This window comes from Pteropus medius, unplaced genomic scaffold (genome assembly GCF_902729225.1).
Source record: "Pteropus medius unplaced genomic scaffold, Ma_sr-lr_union100, whole genome shotgun sequence".
NCBI classification, from domain to species: Eukaryota; Metazoa; Chordata; class Mammalia; order Chiroptera; family Pteropodidae; genus Pteropus; species Pteropus medius.
Window position 1 is genome coordinate 1,644,188 of NW_024353909.1, and position 26,640 is coordinate 1,670,827.

Genomic DNA, 26,640 nt, shown 5'->3' on the forward strand with positions numbered 1-26,640 from the left:
AATGGGACCATTAACATTTTTTATACAATAGTAATCATTATATAAATGTAAATTTCTATATTCTTTATGTATCAGTTACTGTGTTCTTGGGTTGGTGGAGTTCTTGCCAGACTGTTGGGTGTGGGAGTAATTGGAGTGTGGGAACAGGTGGTCCTTGGCTGTATTTTGTAATGACTTTGTTTGTGGATTATCTTTTTGGATCATCTGCTACCTTGTCATTCCTCCATTAGCACAGACGAGCTACCCTCAGTACCCTAATCTCGTATTAACTGACACAAGACTTTTGGATGGAGCAGTCAATAAATAACATAGGTAGCACAGTCAATTAATAACAGTATGCTATGTTTCTTTGAGTGACCCAGATCTCTTTTAAAGATCTTCTGTAAATGAATCCTGTATTTTAAAAAGAAATGTGATCGTGAACACATGTGATGCTAGGAGAACAGGGGTAGTCATATAAGTTGTGACTTTAAGAGGTGTGCTAAAATGGCTATGGAGTTTTCCGTAGATGAACTTTAGGAGAGGTCTATGAGCCCCAGAAATTACATACAAATTTTTGTTTTTGGTAAGTGCATTTTGGAAGGAAAGAGTCCTCAACTTTCATCATATTCCTAAAGAGATCTTTGATCCCAGAATGGCCAAGAGACACTAATTTAGGGAAATCTGTGGAATGTAGATTCATATAGAGTAATCGATGGCATATCCTAGTACAGCGAGTCCATACAGGGGAACTGTTACAGTTTTCTTTTCTTAAGAAGTGCTCCTGGGGGCCACTTTCAGTGACAGTATGGAGCTGGTTTGACAACTAGGTTGATCTTGCATGTCATTTGATGCTTCCTCTCAAATTAGCCACATCGGTAGTGAAGGACTTCCTTTCGAACAAGGTCTTATGCCTTTCAACAGTGTACCTCATGCTTCCCTTAACTTTATTTTTCAGATGGGAGCAGCGAGAGTTGCCCAATGGGCGTGTCTACTATGTTGACCACAATACCAAGACCACCACCTGGGAACGGCCTCTTCCTCCGGGGTAAGCCATGGACTGACAAGTCCTGAAACTCTAGAACTGGCACCAAGAGTCACCAAATGGTTTCTCCACCATAACCAACTCTTTATTTCCTCCCATTTTCTTCTCCTTTCTCTTCCTCCACCCCATTGCCTTCCCCTTCTACATTCTTTCACCCTTCTTCATATTTTCCCTTCTCCCCACGTGTATTATATTGGCCATAACTGATGGCCATGGGCTTTTTTAAGTTGCATTCAGATCTACTATGGCTGTTGGATCCTGAAGGACGGGGAGGACTACTAGGTCATTGCTGTCTCAATACCCTTAATCATTTCACCCTGAGATACCCTAATAGGACTAGGTTTTCAGTCTCTTTCTGCAGAGGTAGCAAAGTACAGGGACAGTTTTTCCTGGGTAATTTGGTTGCTTATTCACTTACCTTAATTCTGCTCTCATTTCTTAGGGCATGCTAGAATTTTTAAACATCTCTGGGGAAAAATTGGGCATGGGGAGGCTAAGATGGAAAGGGTATTGATGCATTTCACAGCACCCTGTGCCCAACCAGCCCCTGAAGACAGTGTGCTTCTCATTCAGCTGGGCTTTGCGAGAACACAGCTTAAGTTCTCCAAAACCAAAGGATGAGTGAGGCTTCCAAGTGAGGGGAGACTGTCCAAGTTCAAGGAGAAGGGGTTTGGTTCCCCGTCTGCCAGGGACAGAAAGTTCTTTCCACATGCATCTCCTGGTCCTGAGAGATTTCAAAAGGGAATGTATTCTGCTCTCAGTGAAGACTCACCTCCCAGTAAAGCAACCATGAAGGGCTCCCGCATAAAATATGAACACTTCCCCCTTCTCAGCTTGAGGAGGGAGAGGATGTCAGAAGTGGGGAGGACTCTTGTGCTCTGTTTGGTTCAGTTGTCAGGTATGTGCCAGGTAAATACCACCTTGCCTTCTACAAATTTCCATGGACGGGCTGCTTTTAGTTTTATTTTTCCAGTAGAATACTCATGTTTTCCTTTTTTCCTTACCTTTCTGGAAGAGAAACTCATAATCCGTCATCATTAGTTTCACTCTTTTCTACTTTAAGTCCAGTGAAGTTACCAAAGTTAAACATTGACTTCTTAGAAAAAAATTAAACATTTTATTAAGGAAAATATGGGAACTTCCATATTATTATGGAAATTTTCAAACATGCACAAAGTAGAGAGAATCCCCACATACTCAGCACTTAGCTTCAACAATTATCAACTCATGGCCAATCTTGCATCATCTGTACCAGAGGTTGGCAAACTGTAGGCTTATGGAAAAAATCCGGCCTGCCGTTTGTTTTTGCAAATAAAGTTTTATTGGAACACAGCTACACTCATTTGTTCACTTATTATCTGTGGCTGCTTCTGTGCTCAGTGGCAGAGTTGAGTAATTATGACGGAGACTGTATAGCCCGCAAAGCCTAAAATATTTACTTTGTGGCCTTTTATAGAAAAAAAGTTGCCAACTGCTGATCTATAATCCTTTCACCCCGTCCTAGATTATTTTGAAGCACATCTCAGACATCATATCATTATATTCATATTTTAGCATATATTTCTTCAAAAGTTCCCTTATTTAAAATAAAAGCACTATATTTTTAATAGTATTTCCTTACTGTCATCAAATATACAGCTAATAGTCAAATTTCTGCAATTGTGTTGCAGATTAATCATTGACATTTAAGAGGATGTGTTGCATACTTGTACTTTGTGTGTTTAAAAGAAGTGGTTGTGCTGGTTGCTGCCTCATAACCTCTGGTCTATAAGTTACATAGGCCTTGACCTGGCAAACATTTGGATGGACTCTAAATGAAGATATTTATTTATGGTATCTTCTGAGGATGGCTGAGGATTTACTCTTCTTTAAGGACTGATGTGGGACACTAGATCCAGCTTTCTTATTTTCAGGATAGTTTTGATGATTTATTAAGAGATGATTTATTTATTATCAGATGATTTATCAACTACACATCCCACGTAGCCTATTAGTTCTTCCTGAGTTTTAGGCCTAGACCTTTGATCCTCTGAACTTACTCCACCGTGTAATAGGGAACACAGAGGACAGAATCCTTAAGCTTTCATTACTAATTAATGGGAGAAGTTCCACCTCTGGGAAGTATTACTAGGGTGAGAGCAATCTCGAAACTTCAAATTTTCTCAGCAGACCTAATTACTGAGAAGTGAGATTGAGCCAAAGGATTCACTTTATCATGGCCATCCCCTTTTCTCAGACCCATGGGATACTTATATGATGACCAATTATTTTATCCAGGAGCAAAAAGTAGTGGACCTGGTAGCTAAAAATGAATGTGATAATTTGCTCTTTAATCACACTTAGGTGATGTTCAGACCAGAGATGAGAAGGGAGAGTGATCATCATGGGGCACGGGGTTGGAGATGTCTTACAGAAGGAAGTGGATCAAACTCAGTCTTTCAAGGAAGGCTGTAGGAAGGCGAACCAGGTTGGAGGAACTCTGTGAATGTAAAAGGTGTAGTTAGGGACTGATGTGTGGAGTCGTTTTGCTGGAGTGGAAGGTTTGTGTGAAACAAAGATACTCAAAGTGTGTCCAGCAAGGCACCTGGTTTTGGTTGAGGTGCCCGCTGGAACCGCAGAGCGTGAAAGGGCTGACTGGGGCTCCAACCACTGTTCTTTTTGTCTATTGTGATTCTGCATAAGACATCTGAACTCAAGGGTGAGATTATGCTTCTTATAAGTTTGAAATTCACCAGTGCAGAGGACTTCTACTTAAACATGGGAATCGAACATGTTTATTTCCCTTCCTTCCTGAAAACCCACTAAAATGGCAATAAAGGTATAAAAAAGTATGAACCATCAACAGTTAAGGAATGGAAGAGAAGCAGCATATGAGAAATGTTAATCAAAGTTTAGTTGCTCATAGATAAATGATAGAGCTGAGAAAGCTGAAACCCAGCCCTGCAGTTTAGGGTATCCACCAGGAAGCCAGCCAGTTTGTGCCATGGAGCCCTGGAAAGCCTCAGCAATGGGAGATACAGGGGGATGTGTGTGTTTGTGTGTAATGAGACTAAAAACCTGAAGTTCAGTTTAAAATCTGTACAGAGAACAGTTAGATTCCTAGGTTGTCAACAATTACTCCCATCTCTCCTCCACACATGTATACAGGTGCACACACACATACACACACAAGTGCAACCTTATGGCCGCTACTAGAATAAGAAGCTCATGGGAGAGCAGAACCAGCTTGGGGGCACAGCCATAGCTGAAGGCAGGGACGAACTCAGAAAAAAGAAGGATTAAGCAGGGATGCTATTCCCAGGCTAACGATGGGAAAGTATTTTGCTGGGGAGAGTGACCAGTCTAAGGGAAGACAACTATGGATTATGAATTTGAGGATCTTCTAGAGAAACAGCTGAATGAAGCCTCTAGTTGGCCAGCATCCATGTGGGCACACATTGCTTCCAATCAGTGTTTTAGTGGCTCACTTTTAAATGTCAAAGAACAGCCAAAGACCAGCAGACAGAGAAAAAGGGACTTGGTAAAAACAATGTAGGGAGCAGAAAAAAAAACTTCAAAAAGTAAAACCAAATTATTATTTATATCTCCAAAGATTTGGGAGAAAATATGGCATCTGTGAAACAAGAACAGACTATAAAACAAACCATGCAGATAACAAGAAAAAAATGAGAAGAGCTTTTTAGAAATTAACATATATGACAGCAGAAATAAAAAATTAACAGAAGGATCGAAAGATAAAGTTGGGGGTTAGAAAACTATATGTGTCCAGGAGATCCAATATCTGAATAGTAGTTTTAGCAAGAAAGAAGAGAGAAATAGAGGATAAGAAATTATCAAAGAAAGAATAAAAGGAAATTGCCAGAACTGAAAGATACAGTATCCATATTCAAAGTGACCACCAAATTCCCAGCCCAGAGAATGAAAAAAGACCCATTCCAAGCCACATCCTATTGGAAATTTGGAATGCCAAGAGAACATCTCAAAAACTTCCCTAGGGAATAAATAGTTTACATAACAGGGATCCGGAATCAAAATTGACCTCCTTATTCTCAACAACATCTATGGAGCAGGACCTTCAAAATAATGGTGGAAAATCATTTTCTTTCTAGAAATCAACTTTTAGTCATTTTAACACTTACGTGTGATGCTCAAAATAAAGGCATCTTCAGACATGCAGGATTTCAAAAACTTAATTTTGGTGCATCCTTTCTCAGAAGCTACGAGACGATTTATTCCACCAGACAAAAGGAAACTAAGAAAGAAGATATGAGATTCAGGGCACAGGACTCAATTCAGGGGCCAAACACATTCCTAAGAGGAAGGTGAGGGAAGACGACTCAGGACAATAAGGGAGAGCAGGCCTGGAGGACAACTGTCCACATTTCACAAAGGGTTCCAGGAGAGATGTGGCTAAGAGATAAATGACACTGAGAGGCCACCTGTCCTATTTGTGAATTAGTGAGATTCTGGAAGTGAACTAGTGATAGGATCTTGAAAGCCAAGCAGAATGAAACAAGGCAGTTCTTAACTTCAGAGGAAAATAATATAAACTCTGAATATTGATTTAATAATTTTCTATTTGGGAGAATGAGGCAGAGGAAGGCCGTGTGTGTTGGGGTGTGGGATGCAAAAACTAAATCCTTATCTTTATAGTGCACAGTCTATAATATCTAAATGGCAGAAGTCAAGAAGTCATGGAATAAGCATGTTACTTAGAAATATGGCTATGAATAGTAGAAGAAGCAGCCAAGAGTTGAAAATAGTTGCTTCTGGGGAGCAGGAATCAGCAATAGATGGGGAGAGGTAGGGCAGGAAACACTGTTGTTCATTGTATTCCCTGTAGTACTTTTTGCATTTTTAACTATATTTACATGGTTTCTTCGATAAAAAATAAAAATCACTAGTTGAGAGGATTTATGATAAAGGTGGGAAAGTTATTGTGAGCCTTGACTAGTAACTAAAGTGTTTGACTCAAAGACAGTGGGGAGTCACTTGAAGTTTTGAGCAGGAGCATGACATAAGAGGTTAGTCTTGTATGGTTACCCTGATGGCAGTTTTTAGGCTGGAGCAGAGTGGGAATATCATCTCAAGGGTAGTTGGACATAGAAAAGGAAAGTCAAGGGCAGGGAGATACAAAATAAGAACCCTTTAGGCTGAATTGTTTACTGACAGCAGGAGAGGAAGAGAGTTGGGAATGATGGTGTGGTTTCACCCTTGAGAAAAAGACAGACATGAGGAAGACTGGGAAAGACTAAGGTTTGGGAGAGAGCTGTGGTGTTTAGTTTAATCCAAAGTGACAGCAGGTCGTGACGGCAGTGTAGTCTAGCGGGCGGAATCGAGACACAATCTGGGAACTGACCATGAGACTGGAAACTGCTTGAGGAGAAGCCATGTTTAGGGAAGCTTTGAGTTTAAAAAAATCATTGAAAAGATAGCAAAAAAAGAAGTCAGCTAGGAGGCCAACCTCAAAAACTGAGGAAGATACTGGACTGAAGCATGATAGTCATTTAAGGTAAGAATTCAGAGAAGATGAAATGAGAAGGTAGTCAGGGAACAAAGACTCTCCAACAGTTTGGAATCATACAGTAGGAATCCATATTCGGTTCTCTTTGCAGTGGGATCCTATTTTCTTAAGTGGTATCTCTTATCTTTTTTAAACTCCTTTTCTCCCCTCCCCACTTCATACTTATAATAGAAAATTCCAAGCTTACACCAAATTTCAGAGACTAGTACAATAAATCCTTGTAACCCTCACCTGGTTCTAACAATAACATTTTGTTTCATCTGACCTCCCACTTTCAGGAGGGGGGACTATGAATTTTTAAAGCAAATCCCAGACATCATATCCACTGACCTATAAATATATCACGCATGTCTCTAATGAGTGAGGCTTTTTTTTTTTAATAACCAAAATACCATTATACCTCCCAACAAAATGAATAGTATTTCCTTATTTCATGACATACCCAGTCTGTGTTTCATTTTTCCCAATTGTCTTAAAAGTGTTTTTATACTTTGATTTTAAACTCAGGATCAACACATTGCTTTTAGCTGATATGTCTCATAAGTCTCTCTTAACTTATAAATTCCCCCACCCTTTCTTATTTTGGGGGGTCAGTTACTTGTTGATGATCCTGGGAATTTGTCTTGTAGAGTTTCTCATATTCTGGATGTGGCTGTGACTTTGTGGTGTTGTGTAACATGCTCCTTTATCCCTTGTCTTTCTTGTAAACTGGTAGTTAGATTTGGAGGCTTGATTAGATTCAAATTCACCTTTAAAACTGAAGTAAAATTTACATACAGGGAGATACACAGATCTCAGATGTACTGTTTGCTGAGTTTGGACAAATGTATACACTCATGTAACCCATCAAAATGTAAAAAATTTTCATCTCCCCACAAAGGTCCCTCTCTTACTTTCTTTTGATCATCTCTTCCTTGTGTGCATAGAAATGAAATTAGATCTAGCAAGCACAGCTAAGGACTTCGCTGTGCATTCTAGCCCTGTTTTGCCCATGGGCGTTTTAGGACTAACTTTGGAAAGATTGCTTCCTCACTAAAGATAACGTGGAGAGTTTTACTGTTGTTTGCACCAAGCTTCTCATGAATGTGTAACATGTATTCACTGGCACCTTGTATCAGGATAATTTCAGTTGCAAGTAACATAATGTGAGATCCAAATTGGCTTAAATAGTAGAGAGAATTTACTGGCTCATGTAACTGAAAATTCTAGTTTCAAGTGAAGCCTAATATAGTGGCTGAACAGTATCACCAAGAAGCTGGGTTGTTTTCTTGTTTGTTTGTTCTTTTTTTTTTTCATTTTTCATTTTTCTCCTCTGCCATCCACCGGGTCAATTTTATATTATATTTGAGTCTAAGATGGCAGTCAGTGGCTCCCAGGACTGCATGCTTTCTCAGTCCAGCAAGAAAGAGAGACCATTTTCCCCAGAATCGTTAGCAAAAGTCCTGAGATCTACCTGGATTGGCCAGCATAGGTCACATGCCCACTCCTGGTCCAGTTAACAGCTCAACTCTGAGGTTGGGAGTAGAATCGGCTACCTCAGAACCACATGGATCCCCTAAATGGAAATCAGGAGCTTAATGGTAAGGCGGGATTAGTTGCTAAGGATGCAACCACAAATGTCTGCTTGCTATAATCATCTTTATTCCCAGAAGCCTCTGTAATTGGGGCTTGCCTGGCTGTGCCTCCCCAGAGCAACCAAGCAAGCTCCTATGCCAGAGACTGCACTTCGCCCTCCTTTGGTGTCTCCTTGTCACCCACCTTGAGATTTTGCTAGAATTTAAGGGTAGGAGTGGGCTGGTCACTATATTCATGCTGAGCTTAATGTTTCCAGCTGGGAAAAACGCACAGACCCCCGAGGCAGGTTTTACTATGTGGATCACAACACTCGTACCACCACCTGGCAGCGCCCCACCGCCGAGTATGTGCGGAACTACGAGCAGTGGCAGTCACAGCGGAATCAGCTCCAGGGTGCCATGCAGCACTTCAGCCAAAGATTTCTCTACCAGGTGAGAGGGCAGGGACTTGCCACGAGGGAGGGGAGCCTCCCAGCACTGCAGAAAGTGCAGCTTCGCATGTTCTGCATTGACTCGTTTGGTGAGCGGGGAAATTGTCAGTGATCCTGGAGATTTTACTCATCACAGTGAAATTCCTCAAACTTCAGTGTTTCGAACTTAAAACTCAATGTCCAGCCTTTGTGTCTAAGGACTCAATGTATCTGAAGCTGAATACACCATCTTTCTTCCAACACTGAGTTTCTCTTCTGGCCCCTCCAATCCAAGTCCATTTACCCTGACTTATACCTGAAGGTCAGCTGTGACCTTTCCCAGACCTCACCTTTACAAATCAGAGCAACCACCCAAATTCTTCTCTTTCCATTTTTCTTTAGATCTTTATTATCTGACAGATTCTCAAGGATAAAGGGACCTTTAAAGGTTATCTAGATCAGGAGTTGACAAACTATGACCAGTGGGCCAAACTGGCCCATATCTGGTTTTGTAAATACAGTTTTATTGGTACACGAGCACGCCTGTAGTTTAGGTGTTAACTGTGGCTGCTTTCACGCTATAGCAGCAGAGCTGAGTAGTGACAATAGGGACCATATAGCCCACAAAGCCTGAAATATTTCCTCTCCGGCCCTTTCCAGAAAATGTTTATTGACCCTCTGGTCTAGATCAATCTCCTTCTCTCTGCTTCCTGATTTTCTTCTGCCTCTCCTACCAGAGTGATTAGGGCAGCTTCTGAATTGTTCTCTCTGCTGGCATTCTCTCTCCTCCCATCTGTACCACCTGTTCCCACCTGAACAGTCTTCAAATATCATTGTCATTTCATCACTTTTTAAAAAATCACTGTGGAGGGCTAAGGAAGAGGGAGTTTCTACATTTATCACTGTCATTTTTTATTACTGGCTCAAAAACTTCTGTGGTCATTACCTATAGAATAACATTTAAATTTTCTACTTCAGAATTCAGAGTACTGTAGTTCTAGTGGTCTCCCATGCTGTATTCCTTTAGGGCTCCTCTCAGCCCCACCTTCCTGAGTCTTCATCCCATTGGAGTCTCCACCATCGACCTGGTAGCATGCGGGGAGCTTGGCCACACAGCCTCTTTGGAAGGGAGAGAAGGGATTCCCAGGTTGGAACTCTGAGTTCATTTTCTCAGAGCACCTTGAACATGAAGTTTGGGGTCTGTGGAGAACTTGCACAGGGTGTGGTGGATTGGAGGTTGGAAACTTTTTGAGTGGTCCACAACATTTAATCACTGTGTTTAACCCACATTGTTTCTATTTGAAGTGAACTTTAACTCCACACTTGTTTATAAATCAGATACTACCCTAGTGAGATAGCTCAGAAAATCTTTAATTCTATTTAATTGAGTTCATCATCAGCTTTGCCTTTGTTTGCAGCTCTTTCTCTGTTCACCCAAGGCAGGAGCTACATCATCAACCACAAGGCATGGTGGCAACTCCCTGGGCTGGTTTGTTCTCTCTTCTGTCTTTGGGGTCTGATTGTTCAACATATAGTGAGGAAACTGATGAGGACCCCAATTTCTTTAGCATGGATGAGCAGAAATCACGGTGTTTGTCACATTAAGTTGCCTCCACAAGTAACCATAATGCCTGTCTACAACCTATGCCCTGGTGGTCTACCAGGTACAGCACTGCTTACATTCTTATGCCAGGTCTCCCACTCCTTTCACACATGCTTGACACCCTGTTCTGGGGTGCTGGATGAGACCTGGTCATTCAAAACTGGACTGGATCTGGTCATTCTCTGCATTTCAGAAATTGTTCCTCTTGAGCTGGTCCCCAAAGACCTTACCTGCCATTTTCTTGGTGGTCGTGGCTTGCAAAACTGGGAAGGTCTGGGCATCTTTGTCCTTTGATATTTTATCTATCTATCTATCTATCTATCTATCTGTCTGTCTGTCTGTCTGTCTATCTATTTATATTTATTTATTTGGCAAGGCAACCCTTGGTTGACCTCACAGATTGCAAGGACTTTGTCAGCTTACAGTCCCTTATTTTTTTATTTTTTATGCCTACAGCACCTGGTCTTCCTAGGTGGTCTCCCATCCAAGTATTAACCAGGCCTGACCCTGCTTAGCTTCCAAGATCAGATGGGATTGGGCTTGTTCAGGGTAGCATGGCCGTAGACTCTTTGTCCTTTCATTTAAAGACAAGGACACATTTTAGTAGTCTCACATGGTTTTGTCTCCCTGCTTACTCAACTTCTCAAATTCAAAAAGACTCTATTAAAGGAATCCTTTTTTCTTCTTTACCATGCACCAAGTAGGTTCTATAGGTTGATGGAGGTGTTTGATATGGGAAAGGGAAGATTCTGGAGTTCATGTCTGGTTGGTGTTTTGGCACATTCATTCCTTGTGTCTGCCTCTCTCATTTTAGCAGCGTCATCCTGGACCTGCAGAAGCAAAACTTTGACTAGGAGAGTCCCCTAAAAGTAAAAATTAAGCACTAAAAAAAATTTTCTCTCTGAGTACTCTAAAATGGTTTTCTCAGCTTGGTTGGGAATTCAGGAGGGTTCAGCATGGAAGTGACAATTCCCTTTTCTCCCTGAAACAGGACTCATATTGAAAAACGTGGTAGGAATCTTTTTTGGGTCAGCTTTCAATGTCTATTGATTTCCCTCCCCCCGGGTTTGGTTTGCCCCTCTTGTTTGTATGGTGCCATGTCCTGTTCCAACTAAGAAGAGTTGCTTTCATAGAGTTATTTCAGGATTTGGCCTTGGCCCAAGGTTCGACTCGGTAAACTTAAGACCTGATACTATACCAGTGGTTTTGCCTCCTCCTCCTCCCCCTTCCCCTCCTCTTTTGGGGCTGAAACTGATACCTGTTCTTCGCTGCCTTGCAGAGAACATGAAATATAGTTCAAAATGGAAATCAAGGGACTCCAGATCTTAGTCTCCCACAATTCTTTCTTGCTGTCCACCTCAACACAGTTTGTTCGGTCTCTGTCACTGTTCTCTTATTTCTGATATCTCCCTTTTCCCAATGCCTCCAGTGCATATGTTGCTTGTGATCATCATGCACATACTGTGCTGGCCTGTGCGATTTCACCTTGCCCTCTGCTTCATGTTCCCAGTGCAGTTCACCGAGGATGCCAGGCCTGGTTGTACACATTGTGTATCGCGACAAGACCCATCTCACAGCCTACTACTATTTCTGTGACACCTTTTCCTGTACTCCCACTTTGGTCCTCTCCTAATAACTGGAGGAGGCATCTAGTGTCAGCAGGACTGAAGCAGAAATCATTCCATGACTCCTTATAATGTGAGGATGTCAAATTGCATTATCCAGAAACAGACAACTTGGTTCTTACTCTGTAGAGGGTCCCTTGGATTGAATTCTCAAGCACCTGCATTTCGTTCTGCACCCACTGGGTATATCTTTTTAAAAAAAGGAGCCTGCCATCCACATTATAACCTTTATGCCCTTCCCAGAGCCTTTCCTGCCCTCGGCTGTATTTGCTAGACATTCTTTATTTCTGAGTTTGTATCTTAAAATATTACTAGAACTTAGTGTTTAGTCCCTGAGGGACTTGAACTCACGTGAGCCGTCTGGCTCGTGGCCTGCACCCCAGATCTCCCAATCCAGGGACAGTTACCAGGAAAATTATTCAACACCATTTCTTTCTGTTCCTAGTAATAAAGGAAACTCTCTTGTCTCTTAGAATCACCTGCACATCCTAGGACCTCTTTTCTGACGATAACCACCCCCACACCCCTTTTTCTGGACTTTTCTAGCTGTACCCCAGGTAACACTTGGGATCTCTCATTTTGGGGACTGTGGTAGAAGAGAAGGGGCAGTTCATTGGCTCATTAGAGATGTGGGGTTTGGGGTTTTGTTTTTTTTGGCCATGATGTGTGGCTTTTACTTTTTCTTTCTCCTTCGCTTCTGTCAACTTCTTTTTCTTATTTTTAAAGTCATACTATGTACATTGGGAAACAAATATCCAAAATAGTCAAGTGCTTTGCTTTAAGTGTAAGAGGTAAAGTCGTTATGAGCGTCAGCTTCCATTGACCCCATTTCATGTACTGTTTATAAATCTCTGGTTTCTCTCCCGTCTCTGTTTCCTCTTCTCTCCCCTTCTTCTGGGTTTGGGGGTGGGGGGCTGGGGAAGTGGATCTGATAAAATGAGAATAGGAAGATGCCAAAGAAATAAAAAAAACACTTTAACAAGAGAGCTGACATTGTATGAAGTTTATGACATTAAAAAAGGCAAGGATTAAGAAAAGGGCTGATAAATTTTTAAATTTTTCTCCCTGTGCTTTGTATACTAGTCAGAGTTCATTTTGATGAATAGTAGAAACCCACTTGATTAAACTTAAGCAGAAAAGGAATTTATCAAATGGAAATTGGGTAGTTCATAGAATTAACACAATTCCGAAGTACCAAGCTCTGGCAGAAACCTGGGGTAGGCAACACAAAGGAATAGTTTGCATAGGTCATCGCCCTGTCCTACTGCCATTAAACACTGATGCTCCAATGGATTTTGGACTCTCTGCAGCAGTGAGGACTCTCCAGCAGCCCCTGTGCTTTCATGGCGGTCCCTACAAGTTCGGGATGGGAGCATCTGATTGGCTATTCTTAAGTCATGTGCCTTTTTTCTCGATGCTGTGATATTAGGAAAGGGAATATTTGCCACCTGATAAATATGTTTTTTGTTTCTAGTTCAGTGCAGATCACAGAGGCTGTCAGTAAAGACTGTTTGGTTGGTTGATTTGTAGAGTTAAACAAAAGATGACCATAAGTCGACTAAAGCCCAGTTGGTACCAGTAGGGAGCTAATTTCCCATCAGAGCCCTGAATCCTTTTTGGTTTATCCACTTATTTCAAAAAAAGACCTGAAGCAGCACACAGTTTTGCACCAAACACTTCCTTTAAATTCTTTAAATGACCTTTTCTATAGTTCTTCCCTTTGGCAAGGACATTGCTACAGCTCAGTACTTATCTCATTGCATCGTATTTCGCTTCTTTATTTGAAATGCATGTGTGTTTTATACGTTAGTTCCTTTACTTATGTTGCTGAATGCTTTTATACGTACCATTCTTATGTATTAACTACAAAGTTGGAGGTACCTGGATTTTATGAGATGCTGCACCCCACCTCCACCCAAACGACCTCCGTGAATCTGGGAGATCTTTTCCAGTAACCATCAGACAAACCTGAGTTGTGGTGGAGATTAAGAGCACGTCCTCCACGTTACGCTGATGGGAATGTGCCCTAAATGAGGACGGCCCAGCTTCCTGCACCTTTCTGCAGTTTCATTCTGCTGGGTAGGAGGCCCTTTCCTGAAAGGGGGCTCTGTCCCATCAAGGAACGAACCTATGGTTTCAAGACTTAAACGTCTTTGTTGGAACTTGCTTTGGAAGAGTTGTTTGTGCTGCCACCTTGGAAAGAAAGTTTCTCTGTCCTTTCAGCCGGGGGTGGAGGGTGGGCTGCGAGAGGGGGTTCATTGGCAGTTGAGTTGCACCAATGTTTTCTCAAGCCCTGACTGAGCTCCATTCATCCTTGTGCCTGTGTGTGGCTCCAGAGGGGCCAGCCAGGCAGCCCGAAGTATGCATTGAGAATTTGATCCCCTAATGTAACGATTAAATTTTAGTAAGTGAAATAAAAATGCTTGAGAGAGAGAGAGAGAGAGAGAGGGAGAGAGAGAGGGAGAGAGAGAGAGAGAGAGAAATAAAGCACAGAACAATACTTGTTTTATTTAACTATGAAAAGTTTTTGATAGCACCCCCTTCCCCGCAGGATACGAGAGCTCTCAGTCCACTGCAACCCTGCCCGTGGGACCTTGCAGCAGAATTAGGCTGGGGGTTGGGGCGGGGGGGCTTAATGTAAACAGTGACCTGTCCTGGAATCAGCTCCCCTTTTCTCCTGTCTCCCCTTCTCTCTGCCTCCCCAGCCCCACCTCCCCTCCAGCCCAACCTCCCCAGACAGGCACACGCAGAACACTGAGTAACTTCAGGTTTAGGCTGGAGGAGAATAAAGGTGCTTTGTGAAGGGAAGGAAAACATTCCTGGGGGAGGTGAGGGGCCTGGGACCTGAATGTGCCCTCAGTCTGGGCTGTGCACACCACTTCTGCTCCCTCTCCCAGCACCCAGGAGGGAGGTGGAGGGATGAGGGCCCAGCCCCCAGCCAGGAAGCTCTGGGCGTGGGCAGGGCTTGTGGGAATGATTTCATTGGAAAGGCCTGTGATATTTTTTCCCCTCCCGTGTGTGGTTCTTGGAGAAAGTTGGAGGTGGTTGTGATTTCAGTCGCCTTGGCCGTCGGGAGCAGGAGCTGAGCAGAGGCACTGGGCTGAGCTCCCCCGGCAGCGCCTTGCTGGCCGTCCGGCTCTGGGCCCTCCTGCCATGCCTGCGGCCGTCCTGCCTCCTCCACGGCCCCAGCCCGCCTTCGTCTGCACACCTCTTCCTCCCCTTGGCAACAGTTTCTCTAAAACCCATCTGAGTCCTCAGTGTGCATGGTTCTTTTTCAGTTTTTCTTTTTTGAAAAAGACTTTTGAGAGGAGCAAATGCCACCTAAGGCCCCACTGTCTCCTCTGCAAAGAGCCCAAAGGTGGAAATGAGTTGTTGGCATTTTTATTTTTATCTATCAATTTATTTTTAACCAGCAGCTTTTTAAAAACCTCTGTGTTTTGCTGTTTCTTGTGTTTAGTCTTCGAGTGCTTCAACTGACCATGACCCGCTGGGCCCCCTCCCTCCTGGCTGGGGTAAGTACTGAGTCCTACTTCTGTGCCCTCAGCGGATACCCGCCACCCTCTGTCTTCTCTCTGTGCATCTCCCTCGCTTTCACCCCTCGGTTTTCCATTTTGCGTCTCTCTAGCTCACTCTCTGGGGGTGCCCAGCCAGAGCAATTGCAGGCTGGGAAGCTGGGAAAGTAATGGGGTTCCCCTGCGCCCTGTAGCATTCACCCATTGTAGCTGAAGGAGGGTGACACTATGAAAGAAGTCCCCGAGTGACTGTGGGACTGTTGGGTTCTGATCCTGACTTTCAAGGTGTCTACCCAACAATCAACCCATCCTATCACTAAGATGTTTGACACCGGCTGATTCCCAAGTGCATTTGTTTCAGGTCTGTGGCCTAGCGATCCGAAGGAGCCACCTTACCAAACCTTTCTTTACAGCTGAGATGTTGGAGGACTTCAGCCTAATTTTGACTAATGAAAGCCACCTTTTTATTTGTGACACAGCTGTGGAAGAGGCCAGAGGGAAGCGAGTTGGGCGCTGGGTGGCGAATCTGTGAAAGTGCATTATTGCTCATTAATGACACCACACTTGGTTCTCCTTGTCCTTGGCCGCTACCGCTTACCTATTCTAAGTCCTTGGTGTGATTTGCAATAACGAATTTGAGGGATGGACATCAGGTTTAATTTATTGGTTTAATTTATTGAGAGAAATTATGGGCTTTGTGGCTATTCTGGGGATGAGTGACCATTCAAAAGGGTTCATTAGAGATGGTGAGATTCAGTGTACTTGGTGGATTTCTGAGCTCATTCAAGGTTTTCTTTAATAGGCAAGCACCTTTGGGAGCTAAAGAGGGTGGGAATTGGCATGTATCAGGTTTAATTTATTGGTTAGGCCAGCAGAAGACAGTAAATGCTGGTGTAGTGGTGTTCATGGGTGGTATTAAGTTGCGGGGGTGGGGGGGGGGAGTGTTCCCCAGAGAAAGTGGAGAAGCTGACAATGATAGGAGGAGCGTCTACTTGGAAAAGTGCAGTTTTAGAGCTGGATCCTCTTGGTGCAGACACAGCTATTCTCTGGTAGTAATTTACGAGGCTGCATCAACTCCATTGGACCTGCAGGGTATCACTTAGTGAATTACCAGGCAGGACCTCCTAGTCCTCCTGGTGGGATATATCCGTTAGGCCTCCACACAGTTCCTGGTTTTCTGCCAGGGAATCCCTTATGCACATAGACGATCCACCTGACTCCCTGAGCCAAGGAAAAGTCATCGCTATCTCAGAGACTGGCAGCTAGTCAAGTGTGAGAGAGTCAAACATGAGATCTCTGGTTCGGCAGGGGAAAACTCATCAGATTAAACAAGAATCTGTAATGTTGTTTGGCAACCAGTAGACACTGACCTAGAGCTGGGGACTCAAAGTTGCTCCTGGCTCTGTGAAGTCAAGTGATTTATTTCTGAACCGGTTCTGCTGAATGATAGTCACCAAGAGCAGCTATAAGGACTTGTAAATAGCCCCCAGAAGCCAAGTGTGAAATATTTGAGATGAGAATAGGAGCCGTGGTCAAAGTCAGTGCTGTTTACAAATGATCAGGAAAACACACAAGCGTATAATGGTATGAAACTGAGAAAAAAGAACATCTGGCTGATGGCCAGGGAACCTTCCTAATCAAATCCTTTGGCCTTTGTGTTGGCTTCCCCAGGGCTGTGGCAGGCTCTCTCTCCCCTCCAGAGAGAGTTAACATTGAACAGAAAGATCAGCAAAACCAAACAAGAATTGCCTTCAGCATGAGCCTGCTGTCAAGTCTACTGTGGTGTCCTGCTCAGTCCTGTGTCCCTTTCTTTTCCTTCAGGAAAAACCCATGGTCCTCTTTGAGCACCAGCCTAGGAGTCAGGACGTCTGAGGTTTAGATCCTTATCTCCTTTGCTGTCCTGACCCTGGCATGTGACCAAATGCTTCCGAGTTGATTTCTTCCTGAATGGGGTCGAGGTAGATGCCCTTAGGGACTCTCCCAGCACCCAAACTATGAAATCGTATGCAGCAGAGCAGTTCCAGGACCATAAGAGGCCCCACACACAGGGAGCAGTGCCAGAGACAAGGGTGCAGGCCTCGAACTGGCTGGACAGATCCCCCAGCCTGGTGGTTAGCTTTGGCTTTGGCCCTTGGCAGAGCAGACGTGGAGGATCTAGTTCAAAGCAGAAGCTTCTGGCTGGGAGCGGCCCCTCCTTCCCCTCAGATCCCTCTTGGGAAGCCTGTCTTCTGTGGGACCGTCTCACAGCAGTTCTGAGGTGGTGGCAGCTCTGTAGCAATTCCAGGCTCCCTCTTTTCTTTCTGTCCTTTTTTTTTTGTTTTTAAATTGCCTGTTGTGTAATGGGTACCAGGTAAGGCAGACAGAGACCAGCACTCTCGGTCGGTACTAGGAACATTGGAGCCTGATACTTGAGGGGAGAGGGCTGGGCCCCCGCCAGTTCTTTTTTTTTTTCAGCTTTTAGTTTTCCTGTAGCTTCTTGAACTGATTTTTTTTCCCTTTAATTTCACCCTATCGGAAATGACGGAGGGCCCTTAGCATCATTTGTTTTCAGGACAGTAACAGATTTGAAGGCTTAGAAGCTTCCTGGGAAAGGGGACCTGCCTGGGGTTCAGAGCTTTGTCCTTAATTTTGCCTGCCTGCCACCCAGAGCTGATAGGGTGACCCTTTTAACCTTTATCAAGGTCCAGAATCTCCAGCTAGAGTTGGGTCTGCCCCTGAAGCCCAGACTCCCTCCCTAGAGGACCTGAGCCGGTAAAGGGTATGAAAGTAAAGATTGTCCAGAGGAAATAAGAATGTATGAGCTCCCAAACACTGCCCTGTCTGGAAGCACACGCTTAGGTGTACGAACAAGATGGGTGTCAAGTGCCATGGCCCCTGGTATTTATTTGCACATACGCAATGTAGAGGTTTTATGGGATGTGAATTTTAGAACAAAACTTTACCTTTAAGCTGGAGAAAAAAAGATAAAGTAGAGGGTATATAGGCTCTGAGCACTGATCAGAGAGATGTGAGGAAAATGTGGCCCTCCTACAGGCACCTGGGTCGTCTGCATCCTGTGGACAGAGCAGTTGCAGGATGAGAGACCAGCTGTCACAGACTTGGTGGGAGTGAGACCAGGGTTGGGAGGCAGCCGTGCCTCCACTTTGCACACAGCTGGATGCAATTAGGCTTTTGGTTTCAGCTGAGCTGCTCCCGCTCCGCGATGCCACACTGCCCCTCTCCCTCCGCCGAACCAGCTGACCAAAGACGGTGCTTGATCTTGAGTTGGAAATGTGTCTGCCCCTCCTCCACGCCCCCATAGGGGAAGATTCTCTTTGTCCTTTTTGTTAGTGACAGATGCGTGTGTGAGCCAGGCTTGTGCTGGTTAAACTTCTCTAACAAGTCAGGAACAGGGTCAGAAACTCAGACCCAGTACTTGAGAAGGAGGAGCCAGAGGGGAAAGGGCATGGCTCAGGATGTCTGAATCTGATTGTCCTCTTTTCTTTCTTCTCCCTGGCAGAGAAGAGACAAGACAATGGACGAGTGTATTACGTGAACCATAACACACGCACTACCCAGTGGGAGGACCCTCGTACCCAGGGGTAAGGACACGGGATGGGAGTGGGGCTGGGCCCTGCATAGCTCCAGCATTGGCTATGTGACCTTGGACTGCATTTATCCTCTATGGTCAATGTTCTGGAACCTTCAGCCACACACAAGAGCTTGGAGATCCTCATGATACAGTGTCGGCCTAATGAGAGCTTAAAAGCAGCTCTTTAAGTTGACCTTCCTGGTGGATGGACAGTGGCCTGATGGATCCCTGTGCTGATTGGGCAGGCTGCTGATACGATTTCAGAAGGATTGAGGGACACCCCAAATACCCTAGACTACCCCCAATCCCTAGAAGCTAGTTGGGGACTGGAGCAGTTGGCACCTTAGGATTGCTGATGGCCACTCAGGCCACGGCCATCCACCCAGGGCTAGTTCTTTGGCCTTGGGACAGTAAATGACCTCTCTGCTGCAGAACTGTCTTCATGACTTGGGTGATGCCAGGTGCATTTCCTCAAGGCCCATGCTCAAAGGCTTTGCAGAACCTGGGTGAAAACAGGAAAAAGCACTTTGGTGGTTGTAGCCCCTTAAGCATTGAGGCCCAGAAGGTGAGGCCAGCCCTTAAACTCTCTCTTTCCGTGTTTGCAGGATGATCCAGGAGCCCGCTCTACCCCCAGGGTGGGAGATGAAGTACACCAGCGAGGGGGTGCGCTACTTCGTGGACCACAACACTCGCACCACCACCTTTAAGGATCCTCGCCCGGGGTTTGAGTCAGGGTAAGAACTTTCCAAAGGCGGCAGCATTATTTGTTAGCACAGGCCTGGTTCATTGTGTTCAGCTGCTATTACTGCCCTCTAGTGGCCAGTTTCCATATCACAGTAGCAGGGATGAGGATGGAAGGGCCACCCTGTTTATTCAGAATAACACCAGTGGTCAGTCTCTCTTTCTCTGTCTCTCTCCCTCTCCCTCCCTCCCTCCTTCTTTCTCTCTCTCTCTTAATCTCTCTCTTTAAAGGCAAGAGTCTGGCTTTATTTCTAGTTTTTCTTTTTACTCCTCAAATCTACAGAAGATCTTAATGGTACGTGCTTCCTTTTTTTTATGCCTCACCTTACTTATCTTTAACATAGCACCAACTCTCCTAAGGGCCAACAAGATATGTTGTTAATTTTTGAGAAGTTACACAGGTTCCAGAACATCTTTACTTTTCCCAGGACAAAGCAAGGTTCCCCTGGTGCCTACGACCGAAGTTTTCGGTGGAAATATCAGCAGTTCCGTTTCCTCTGCCATGTGAGTTCTGGTACTGGGCTCTCGCCTAGAGCTTGGGGTTATGGAGTTTTTTCAGCACGACTTCCCAGCCCAGCAGCAGGCATCAGAATCTGGTCAGTTGGGGGCAGGTCACTTGTCTAACCCTGAGCAGTTGTCTGACGTTGTCTCTAGAAAAGGAAGCCAGCTTCCATTTCTAGAGACCAGGCTCTCCCCTACTGGCCCAGGGAGATGGGAAAGCCTGTTCATACAGACAGGAGGCCAGACTGAGTAGTGACCCCTTGAGGCCTGATTCAAGGGTTCTTTTTTTTTTTTCAGTCAAATGCCCTTCCCAGCCACGTGAAGATCAGCGTTTCCAGGCAGACACTTTTTGAGGATTCTTTCCAGCAGGTTAGAGAATAATCATGGTATCTAAGACCGGAGGCAGGCCGAAGGTTCCCTCTCACCCACCTCGCTTCTATCACATAGCTCGTTAAACACACATGGTAGAGTTTCTGAGGCATGGGCCTTGGTAAGTGGCTTCTGCAGAAAAGCAGGCCTTGGAGTCCCCTGGTTCCCTACCCCCAGCTTGGAGAGCGGCATGCTAGCCATGATGCTCTCTTTCTCCAGATCATGAACATGAAACCCTATGACCTGCGCCGCCGACTGTACATCATCATGCGCGGCGAGGAGGGCCTGGACTATGGAGGCATTGCCAGGTGAGCTTGGCACCCTTGGTAGGCTGCACTGTACCCCACTTCCCTAGGCTGCTGGGCCAATGGCCAGAAAGCTGCCTCCTCCTTGCTCAGATTGATTGCCAGTGCTCTCATCTTCAGGAGTGGGTGCGGGTATGGCCATTCTGAATGGTGCTAAGAGCCGAGTCCTGGGGTCCCTTGCTGAGCTAGGCACTAACCCATTAGTTACTGGGTTATGGGGAGGCTGTGGGCTCCTGGGGGAGGGGCTTGGGACAATGGTTCTTTTACCAACCAATATGTCATTATTTCTGTACTTTAACAACCAGTCCGGCTGCAGCCGTGAGCAGCAGCTAAATATCGGTGCCATGTGGTTGTTCATTAAAATCAGTCCTGGGTTTCTCCTACTGTTAAGGCAGCTGGGGCAGGTTAAGTTAGGTGTCTCAGTATATATGTGACATGTGTAAGCTGTGTCATAATCCAAAGGGCCTTGATCGGTACTCATCTGTGTGTCATGTACACAGGGTCAGTAAAATTAAAATGGCTGTTATAACCGTAAAAAGAAACTAAAGCATTGTCTTGCCCTCACCGCAGTCCTCCTATAAAAGTTAACACTCTCGGGCCAAACATTGCCTTGGACAATGGGCTGACGGGCCCTGGCAGAGAAAAGGAGTGTGTTAGCCTATGGTGACCCTTCAGTTTGCTCACCTCTCATGGATTGGGGACGTCTTCTTGCTTGGTGTTGGGTTAACTTGCTTCTGGTCCTCCGTTCATTGGTGGCATTGCCCTCTGTGTTGGCCCTAGTGGATCGATTGCTCTTTTTCCCATGGTGACCTCCTCTCCAGGCTCTGCTTGGTGGGCTTCTGGTGTCGCTCCCGCCCTGTGTGTGTCTGTCTCTCTGTGTCCTGCCAGTGGTTTTACCCTATGGTAGGTTACGTCATGCTGTTCTACCACAGGGTAGAACCACGGACAGGATACCGGGGCACCCTCTGCATCGAAGAACTCCTCGTCTGCCTGGCCACAAACTGCCCAGCAGCCAAGGACTGGCCCTGCTGGGATGGCCCCCTGCTGGTTTAGCTCAAGCCCAGAAGGACTCTGAATTCTGGCTTGTGGGTTATACTTAGGGTGCAAAGAGATACTAAGGCATGGGTGTTGGTTCAGATGAATGCATGGAAGTATGAGAAAGGGTCTGGCGATGGGGTCTGGGGTAAGGGGAGGGCAAAGTGCAAGGGAAGTGACATACCTGGTGGAAGTGAGGTTTATAATCCATAGACAGCAGAGATCAGAGCTCACGCATCAGGAGCCGAGAACATATTGCCATGTATTCATATTGTGCTGCTTACCTCAGGGTGGGAGCGGTGCAACTACTATTCATACAGCACCTTTGCGAGCTTTAGAGAAAACTGGCCTTTTCAGGACACTTCCATGTTGGAAAATGGTCACAATATTCTGGTTTTATCAGAAAAAAACTGCTTGACTATTTGCAGGAAAGTTATAACGTGCAAATCTACGATATTTTTCCATAGTGCCCTTATGCATTGCATAGCCTGCACAACTGCATGGTGGCCCCAGGGTGCAAGGAGCCCCCTTGCCATTAGGCGTTCTGGATACCGAATGTAGAGTCCTAGAATGTACCCTGGGAGCCGACATGCACATACTCACGCACACGGGTTTTCCTGAGCATCATCCTCAAGTGCAGCTGTTGTCCTGGTTCACCCTATGTCTGACCCCACCCTGTTCACTGACCAGCTGTCAATACAGGTTAGTCTAGGTGCTGATCCTAGTGGGGCCTGACTCGCGTGTACATGTCACTAGACCACGCTGAAGTAGGACAGCAGAGGGGAGTCGCACCTCCAGCATGGGAGTGCAGGGAAGGACCCATTAGTCCTGTTTTCTCTCTCTTCTCTCACAGAGAGTGGTTTTTCCTCCTGTCCCACGAGGTGCTCAACCCCATGTACTGTTTATTCGAATACGCCGGGAAGAACAATTACTGCCTGCAGATCAACCCTGCCTCCTCCATCAACCCTGACCACCTCACCTACTTCCGCTTTATTGGCAGGTTCATTGCCATGGTAAGATTCATTGTCATGAGACCTCCAGGGAGGGCAGCAGCCCAGGAGGCCAGACCCTACACTCCAACAGCAGCCCAACTCCCATCCTCACAAAACTCCTAACTAGAAATTCAAAAAACTAGAGAAGTTCAAGAGATGGTTCAGAACTCTCAGTGACCACCCAGGGACGTTGAGAGGGTTTCCACGTGTTGATTCTTGTAGGACTTGTCAAGCGAAACCTAGGGTGCCTGGGTCACAGACTTCACTTAACATTCAATACGTACCATTGAGGGTGTTGGACTGATGGGGCTTAGTGCTACCCTAACCATCTGCTGCTTTCTCTGGGGGCGGGTGTGCCATTGTCTGTCACTAGTGTTTAGGAGTGACCTGCTAAGACACTCAGCCTTCCGGAAGGGGATTTGGAATCTTTACTAGCTTAGCACAGAACCTTGTAGCCTGGTGTGAGATACAGGAGGCATCTGCCAGGAGCAGGGCAAAGTAGGAAAGGGGGAGTCGAATGCAGTATCTGTATTTATCTAGAAATAGGAACACAGTGTGAATAAGGAAGGGAGTCATGTCATATGCAGCCTGTTGAGTGTCTCATGAGAGTGGAGAACCGGGACTGAGGAGGGTGAGTCTGTGGGAGCCACAGTCCCGTTGCTATATTTGGTAATTTGAGATGTTTCACAGCTGACTTCTTTTGCTTCTTCCTGACTTCCTGAGTGTTCCGCCCTGTTCCCCTCTCAGGAGGACCCCGGAGCCCATGACTAAATATGTCCCTTCCCTTGGTCTGGAAGTTCTTGGCCAAGGTGTTGGGCTCAGGAAGTGGGCGCATTCTTCCCAGGTCTAGAGACTCGCCTGGCCCAGCAACCAACAGGACAGGCCAGTAAAACCCTAGACTATTACTCACCACTGGCCCGCCAGCTCTCGCCGTCAACGGCGCCTGCATTATTTTTGGCTGCCTCTGCTGCCCAGTTTGGAGAGTCCATGAGTCAGGGCTGCCACCTGGATCTGTGCTGACTAAGTCTTCTCTGTGAGTGTGGAGCAATCTCTGCTAGAGCAGGAACTCAAGAGGCAGGTGTGTTGGGCAGGCAGCGGGCCCGGAGGTAGGTTCCTAAGCACTCAGCCTTCCAGCTCTGCTTGGTCCCTGTGGTCTGCAGGTGGGATGAACGTCTGTCCCAAGGTCCCAGTCATGACAAACAGTGTTACTTATTTTCCAGACCCTTTCTTTGGGCCCCTGGGGTAGCTAGATGCCAAGGTGCTCTCTGGGACAGAGGACAGGTAGCAGTAACCTGGCTGTGATACAGAGCATCATAGAGCCTGCCTTGGGCAGTGTCCTGGGAAGATCAAACTCCTTTGCTTGTGTTTCTTCCCCCCGCAGGCTCTGTACCATGGAAAGTTCATTGACACAGGTTTCACCCTCCCTTTCTACAAGCGGATGCTCAACAAGAGACCAACCCTGAAAGACCTGGAATCCATCGACCCCGAATTCTACAACTCCATCGTCTGGATCAAGTGAGTCCCCTCCCTTGCCCCACATTGGGCAGAGAGGGGTCTCCGCTTGGGGAGTAGGTACCAATGGCCTTCATTTTCTCAGCCATAGTGGCCCCCGTGCGCTTACCTAGGCTGTATAAGTGCCTGTGGAGATGCAGAGCTTCTAGGTCCCCATAGGGCAGCTCCAGAAATCTCTCCTCGCGTCAGGAATAGGGCCTTTGCTATTGTTCTGTTTTCTAGGCTACTGGTGTGTCTTCTTGTCCCATGGGCACTAAAAATGAGTGATGGAGCAGGATGAAGGGAAGACCCTTGTAAGATAGATATCTTCCCTCTGTGCTCTCGTGCCCCCCAGAGAGAACAACCTAGAAGAGTGTGGCCTAGAGCTGTACTTCATCCAGGACATGGAGATTTTGGGCAAGGTGACAACCCACGAGCTGAAGGAAGGCGGTGAGAGCATCCGTGTGACAGAGGAGAACAAGGAAGAGTACATTATGTGAGTCTCCAGTGCTGGGGAGAGGGGAACAGAGACACAGCCGGCCGCAGAGGAAGGGTTTCTCACTCTTGTCTCTGGGTGCCTCTTCAGCCAGACCCCACCAGGGATGACATGAACCTCCCATTTTGCATGGGCCTTAGATGGCTGCCCATAGTTGGTCATGGGCTGACCAGATTCAGGGTTGCCAGAGCCAGGGGCCTCTGTTACAGCTCCGTTTGCTCCTGTTCTTCCCACGTGGTAGACTGCAAGACCACAGGCCGAATTTCTTTGAAGAGGCATGAAACTTAGAGGTCTTCCTCTTCTTTCTTCTAATAGAGGATTTCTGTGTCTCCTGTGCTTGAATCCACTATGTTACGTGTGTTTGTGTGCACATTGTGTGCATTCTTCAGGTCTCTTGGTTCAATCTTTTAAACTCCACAAGTCTGAGGCTCAGTTGGCGATGGTGGGAGGAGGAGGAGGAAGAGATTTCAAAGACTCACATATCTCCAGCTTGCTGTGGGGTTAGAGGCTCTGCTCTGGGGCCGGCAGCAGCCTGGGCCTTACTGTGCTAGAAGTTGAGTCTCAGCTGATTCCTTGCTGCCTTGTGACAGTGGCCTCATAGCAGGCCCTGAGCTGCACCTGGCAGTGGTCTCGGGCTCCACTGACAGCTAGTCTTTGGTTTTAGGCTGCTGACTGACTGGCGTTTCACCCGGGGCGTGGAAGAGCAGACTAAGGCCTTCCTGGATGGCTTCAACGAGGTGGTCCCCCTGGAGTGGTTGCGCTACTTTGATGAGAAAGAGCTGGAGGTGAGAGCTAAGGTTGTCAGGATCTTGAGCCCCTGCCTCTGGAGCAGTCCTTTCCTTTGATAGCCTCACTGCGGACCTACAGAAACTCCCAGTAAAACCCCATACTCCCAGGATTCGGTAGTAGGCAAATAACTTGGATTTGGGTCCTCACGCCCACCCCTCCCCAGACCCATGTTCAAGATTTGTGTTATTCATATTATTAAAAATGCCATCAGAAATGGTTGACAGTGTTTGGGGTGGTGCCATCTTCCAGCAACTGGGCAAAGCTCTGCATCCTAGTGGAGTGGGGGCTGGTGCTAGGTAGCTGACACCCTTTTCCTCTGCAGCTGATGCTGTGCGGCATGCAGGAAATAGACATGAGCGACTGGCAGAAGAACACCATCTACCGGCACTATACCAAGAACAGCAAGCAGATCCAGTGGTTTTGGCAGGTGGGTCCTGGTGCCGGCCCCTGCCAGGTCAGGGCAAGGGTCTTGGTAGGGACGTTATAACAGTCCACCAATGGAAACGAGAGCTGATTAGATTTCAATCTCACGGGCTCTTGTGTTATCACTCCCCCATCTTTGACACTCTCCTCACCTACCCCAGCTTGCAAAAGGAGATAAGAAACCCAACCTTGGGACAAACTGATCTATTGCAGCTGGGCTGTGGCCAGTGCCTTTGACAGGAGCATCAGTGGTCAGCTGGGGTCAGCTCTAAATGCCGGTGTGCGGCAGGGGAGCCCACAGAGAGGAAGGAATGCTCCCGCAGGTCGTGTGGTTTCCTTCCAGCCCGGTGGGATGGGAAAACACATGGTTGGCTCCAGGGAAACAGAATGAGCTCATCATCCTGGATGTAATGAATTGGTTCCTTTGTATGTGTGGGTCTTGTCATTATGAAGTATAGCAAACATGGAAAAAGAGAATATCTGTAAATTTTTTGGTTGAAGTGAATTTGCATACTATAAAATTCACATGTTAAGCATTTTAAAGTGTAAGATCCAGTGGTTTTTATAGTGGTTTTTCACAATATTGTGCAACCATTACAACTGTCTGCTTCCAGAGCAGTTTGTCTCCCCAAAAAGAAACCTGTATATTTTTAAA

The 26,640-nt window shown here is 46.0% G+C and overlaps 1 protein-coding gene and 1 non-coding gene across 5 annotated transcripts in view; one reads left to right on the forward strand and one right to left on the reverse strand.

The window, feature by feature from the left end:
• Window positions 1-26,640, forward strand: part of WWP2 (WW domain containing E3 ubiquitin protein ligase 2) — a 122,521-nt gene that overhangs the window by 92,808 nt on the left and 3,073 nt on the right. For 3 of the 4 annotated variants that reach the window (XM_039851857.1, XM_039851858.1, XM_039851859.1), the window contains exons 9-21: window positions 938-1,027; window positions 8,380-8,554; window positions 15,218-15,272; window positions 18,772-18,853; window positions 19,449-19,577; window positions 20,013-20,088; window positions 20,383-20,454; window positions 20,674-20,762; window positions 22,648-22,807; window positions 24,168-24,301; window positions 24,633-24,773; window positions 25,438-25,558; window positions 25,885-25,989. In XM_039851857.1, the coding sequence (XP_039707791.1) occupies window positions 938-1,027; window positions 8,380-8,554; window positions 15,218-15,272; window positions 18,772-18,853; window positions 19,449-19,577; window positions 20,013-20,088; window positions 20,383-20,454; window positions 20,674-20,762; window positions 22,648-22,807; window positions 24,168-24,301; window positions 24,633-24,773; window positions 25,438-25,558; window positions 25,885-25,989 (1,429 nt within the window). Of the gene's footprint in view, window positions 1-937; window positions 1,028-8,379; window positions 8,555-14,832; window positions 15,119-15,217; window positions 15,273-18,771; window positions 18,854-19,448; window positions 19,578-20,012; window positions 20,089-20,382; window positions 20,455-20,673; window positions 20,763-22,647; window positions 22,808-24,167; window positions 24,302-24,632; window positions 24,774-25,437; window positions 25,559-25,884; window positions 25,990-26,640 lie in introns of those variants that run through there. The other variant, XM_039851860.1, reaches the window with a different exon arrangement.
• LOC120594006 (5S ribosomal RNA) lies at window positions 10,583-10,701 on the reverse strand. The gene has a single exon (XR_005650484.1). It is a non-coding gene; the product is annotated as a 5S ribosomal RNA (ribosomal RNA).